The 4,358-nt window shown below is 55.3% G+C and overlaps 1 protein-coding gene across 2 annotated transcripts; it reads left to right on the plus strand.

Moving 5' to 3' along the window:
* The first annotated feature begins 618 nt into the window (after positions 1 to 618).
* LOC124668421 (probable WRKY transcription factor 72) lies at positions 619 to 2,958 on the plus strand. 2 transcript variants are annotated; one of them, XM_047205563.1, is made up of 4 exons: positions 619 to 865; positions 1,027 to 1,098; positions 1,267 to 1,878; positions 2,027 to 2,958. In XM_047205563.1, exons 1-4 carry the CDS (start codon positions 800 to 802, stop codon positions 2,783 to 2,785), a joined length of 1,509 nt encoding a protein of 502 aa, XP_047061519.1. In that variant the 5' UTR covers positions 619 to 799; the 3' UTR covers positions 2,786 to 2,958. The 2 variants fall into 2 exon arrangements, with proteins under 2 accessions (XP_047061519.1, XP_047061522.1); XM_047205566.1 differs by lacking the exon at positions 1,027 to 1,098.
* Positions 2,959 to 4,358: the final 1,400 nt, after the last annotated feature.

Genomic DNA, 4,358 nt, shown 5'->3' on the forward strand with positions numbered 1-4,358 from the left:
ATGCACGCAGACATCGCGGCCGTACACAAAGTCAACGAGAAGGGCCAGAGCAGATTCAACGCTTAACCCATGATGCTGCGTGCGTACATACGTTAACCAAGAAAGAATTAGCACGTCCAGGCTTCGCCAGTCAGACCGATCGATCCACAAGTCAAACTAAAAGCTAGCTAGATCTCCCCATCAGACGTATACGTGCGGGGGAGCTCGATCGCAGCCGCAGAGACTGCCGATCAGGCCGGGGGAGGAACCAACGCGGCGGCAGCGCGGCAGCGACTTGCAGGACACGTTGTGGGCGGCGACGAAGACGGAGACGACGAAGAAGCTGGGCGACGGTGACCGCGGCAACGATCAAGTTTTAATATTGGGGCAGCAGCGAGAAGAGAGCAGCTTGCTTATCTCACTCGATGGAGAGGTTTCTGTCCATGAGGGCGAGGCTGGGTACACGCGTTGACATTGTTTACACGCTGCTGGATATCGATCGGTCGCCCGTAGTATGGACAGGAACCATGAACCTACCCGCCGTGATATAGGTTTAAGAAGAAGAAACCATGACAGCCACAGGGGATTTAGGATTTGGTACACGGAGCAGCAACTGTTAGATTAAACTAAGGTTAGAGAGTCAGAAACTGCAGGCTTCGTCGTCCTTGCTGGTCGTCGCTTCCATTCCACGGATCCTTCTTTATAAGGAGGGGGCGAGGTGCTAGTGCAAGCACAAGGCGTCTCTCTCGCTCAAAGAGCTCTCTTTGCTTCCCCATCTCGTGGCCCGTCGCGATCTGTTCGTCGAGCTTATTGATCTGCGATGGACGTAGCAGTCGAGAGGCCGCCGCTGGTGAAGGAGGAGAAGAAGGCGGAGACCATGATGGAGGTACGTCTACCATCTGTTCTTGTGTTCTTCCGATCGAGGCTAGCTAGCTCTAGTTCTCTTATTCATCTTTGTTAGTGACCTTAATTTGCATCATGAATTAGTAGGATAGCTTCATGTCGTTGAGCAATTGAACTTAATTAGCTCAATCATTTGGCCTGCAGATACGAACCACACCTCCAATAGTCTTTGAAAGTTTTCCATCCACGCAAAGAGTCGATGCAACCACCAACAAGGTACATCCATGATTTGCACAAGCTAATAACTAGTTGCACATGCACAAGTAAAATTAGGAGCAAAGAATCAAGGTCAATTGCACCAAACTAATACTGTAGCTGGCTAAGATCATCTCTGCACGCGTGGACTCGTCTAAAATATTAATTCTCATTGGCGTGTGTGTGCAGGATGAGAAGCTGGAGGCGACCAAGGCGGAGATGGGGGAGGTGAGGGAGGAGAACGAGCGCCTCAAGACGCTGCTCTCCCACATCGTCAGGGACTACCAGTCGCTCCAGATGCACTTCCAAGAAACCGTCAAGGTCAAACAGCAAGCAGCCGCGGCGGACAAGCTCCCTGCAGTCGCGCCGGCGGAGGCCGACGTGCCACCTCCTATGGCCGCAGCCGCCGACGACCTCGTCTCCCTCAGCCTCGGCAGCGGCGGTTACGCCCGCTCGAAGGGCGCCGCCCACGAGAGGACCTCGTCGTCCTCGTCCGGCACCGAGACCGACCAAGACGATCAGCTGTCGCTCGGGCTGAGCAGCCGTCGCTCCAACGAAGGCGACGACAAGCAGGCCAGCCGCCCGTCCGCGGCGGCGGCGCCCTTGCTAAACCTGAGCTCCGACAGCAGCGCTGACGACGCCGCCCCGGCACGCCACCCAATATCCACTGCCGCATGCCCGCCGACGTCCAAGGCGCGCAAAAGTCCCAGCGCCGGGGTCGACGGAGCGGACGAGGAGGTTCTCCAGCAGCAGGCCAAGAAGGCTAGGGTTTCCGTCCGCGTCAAATGCGACACCCCCACGGTACGTCTGCACATCCAAAGCATATGTGCACGGTGCACACGTAGAAACAAATTAAAATGCTACATGTGTACAAACAAAGTATTCTCTTTTATCCAATTTAACTTGATTGTAACTTTGAGCTAATGATTTCTGTGTTCACGATGAACAGATGAATGATGGGTGCCAATGGAGGAAGTACGGGCAGAAGATCTCGAAGGGGAACCCGTGTCCGCGCGCGTACTACCGCTGCACCGTGGCGCCATCCTGCCCAGTGAGGAAGCAGGTGCAGCGGTGCGCCGACGACATGTCCATCCTGATCACGACGTACGAGGGCACGCACAGCCACCCGCTGCCGCCTGCCGCCGCCGCTATGGCGTCTACCACCTCGGCCGCGGCGTCCATGCTTCTTGCCGGCTCTTCATCCTCGTCCCATGGCCACCACCTCCCGTTCGCGTCGACCGGGCTCCTCGGCCCGACCACCATCTCCACCATCGCGTCCTGTCCCACCGTCACGCTTGACCTCACCGCCCCGCACTCGCTCATGCAGCAACAGTACGCGTCTCCTTACGGCGCGGTGGCGGCGGGGTACGAGTCCAAGGCGCTGCCGGCGGCGTGGAGCAGCGGGTACTTGGCGCCCTATGGCGGGGGACTGCCGTACTATGGTAAGAGCTCCTTGCCGGCGATGGGGCAACATTTTGGCATGGGAATGGCGACGACGAGGCCGGATCAGCTGTACGGCGCCGCCCATTCGTCGTCGTACCTGCAGAGGTCGTCGAGCGTTGGCGTCCATGGCCCGGCAGCACCAGCTCCGGCGGTGACGGACACGATCGCGAAGGCGATCACTTCGGACCCGAGCTTCCAGTCGGTGCTGGCGGCGGCGATCACATCGTACATGGGGCGAGGCGCGGGTGCGGCGGCGCAGAAGTGATTGATGGGCCTTGACTGGTTGATTTAGATTGGGTTTAGGGCCGTGGACTATTTTGTAAGCTGTTCATTAAATTAGTAGTACTTCGTTTTGGTACTATAAGAATTGGCTTGGGATCGAAATGATGATCGATATAGGGATTAGCTGATGTACAATTGATTGCACATATATGGCACTTGGACGAGTCAACTGTATGTACTTTGAGAAAAAAAAAAGTTATCAGATCGTATCGTTCCAGCTATGTATGTTTGCTATGTATGTTTTTTCGACAAAGAGCATATATTAATATCGGATGTACCAATTACACGTAGCATCTGCAACAATGCATTGTTCTAGCGGCATTACGGATGAAAAAAAGAAAGAAGAATTACAGAAAAATAAAAGTCCCACTAAGGTGGTTTAATCCTCGAAATAGCAACACAAACACCACCAAGACAGCACCATAAGTCCAACATCTTCAAAAGCGGCACTTTCAAGAAGGGAACAGTGCACAAGCGCTGTCGTCGCCCGATCAAATATCTGGGTTTTCACCATGAAGAAGGTCCTCGCTCTCAAAATAATGCCTTCAACAAGGTCATTGCCACGCACAACCAATTATGGCCAGGCATTAGATTTTTACCCTGAAAGGTAAGATTTTGGTCTTCTCCTCTACAGTCGCCCCCACTTGCATGTCGCTGCTCCAAGTCATGAACCACCAAGACAAAACCTCATCGCCCCAAAGATTGGAACCTCCAGTCCTCAGATCTCGACCTTCATGACATTCTCTGCCAGCACCATGGAACGAAAACGTGCCCCACGATATTAACAGCCAGCAGAGCATCGAAGCGCTCCCTCTGAAACCAAACAGCCAGAGTAAAACACGGGTGCGCACGAACGAATCCCACCTGATCCACCAGTCTCCAGGCATGAATCGCCCATGAAAGATCGCCGACGGAGCCTTTCGGAACCCGTCAGCCAGATCAATGGGGACACACCTCCGATAGATCATCATCTTGATGCAAGTTTGAATCCTAGGATCGCGCCATTATTGTGGCCGAAACCAGCAGCCCCCACACTGCCGTTTGGCTCCCAACGATCGGAGAGATCGGGTTGACCCCTTGCGGCTCAGACGAGCCTAGGGATCAGACCGCACAACGCGATCCCGCCGCCAGAACTTGGCCACGCGCCTGCAACACAGGATCGGCCAACGCCACCACAGGCTGAGGTCGCGCCGCCACCTCCAGCGAGCAGCGCCGTATGTCCTCCCCCTCCACGCCTCCCTCCCGCGACGGCGAGCGCCACCGTGACGCCGCTTGAACCGCCACCACGCCTCTCTGGATACGGGAACCCCGCGCGATTGGATCCTTCTGGGAGCACCCACCCCACCCGCCTCCTTTGGCAGCCAGGTGTGGCCGCCACCGGCGGCGACGACGACGGTAGCGGCCGCTGACAAGGTATTAACTTGTCAATGCCTACGGATTGTAGACTAGGGTTTAGTTAGATGTAGAGGGCAAGTAGATCTCGAAGGTTTCAGCCGAAAAGTACTCGACGAATATAAAACTAGGGTTATGTTGACAGTAAATTCGATCCTCTCTTT

The sequence above is a fragment of the Lolium rigidum genome, chromosome 6 (assembly GCF_022539505.1).
Source record: "Lolium rigidum isolate FL_2022 chromosome 6, APGP_CSIRO_Lrig_0.1, whole genome shotgun sequence".
NCBI lineage: Eukaryota > Viridiplantae > Streptophyta > Magnoliopsida > Poales > Poaceae > Lolium > Lolium rigidum.

What these genes read in the sequence shown, in the direction of transcription:
- LOC124668421 (XM_047205563.1), top strand. Translation starts at nt 800, where the DNA reads ATGGACGTAGCAGTCGAGAGGCCGCCGCTGGTGAAGGAGGAGAAGAAG. An exon ending in TCGATGCAACCACCAACAAG is followed by an intron (nt 1,099 to 1,266) that starts GTACATCCATGA and finishes GTGTGTGTGCAG; the next exon opens with GATGAGAAGCTGGAGGCGAC. An exon ending in TCAAATGCGACACCCCCACG is followed by an intron (nt 1,879 to 2,026) that starts GTACGTCTGCAC and finishes CACGATGAACAG; the next exon opens with ATGAATGATGGGTGCCAATG.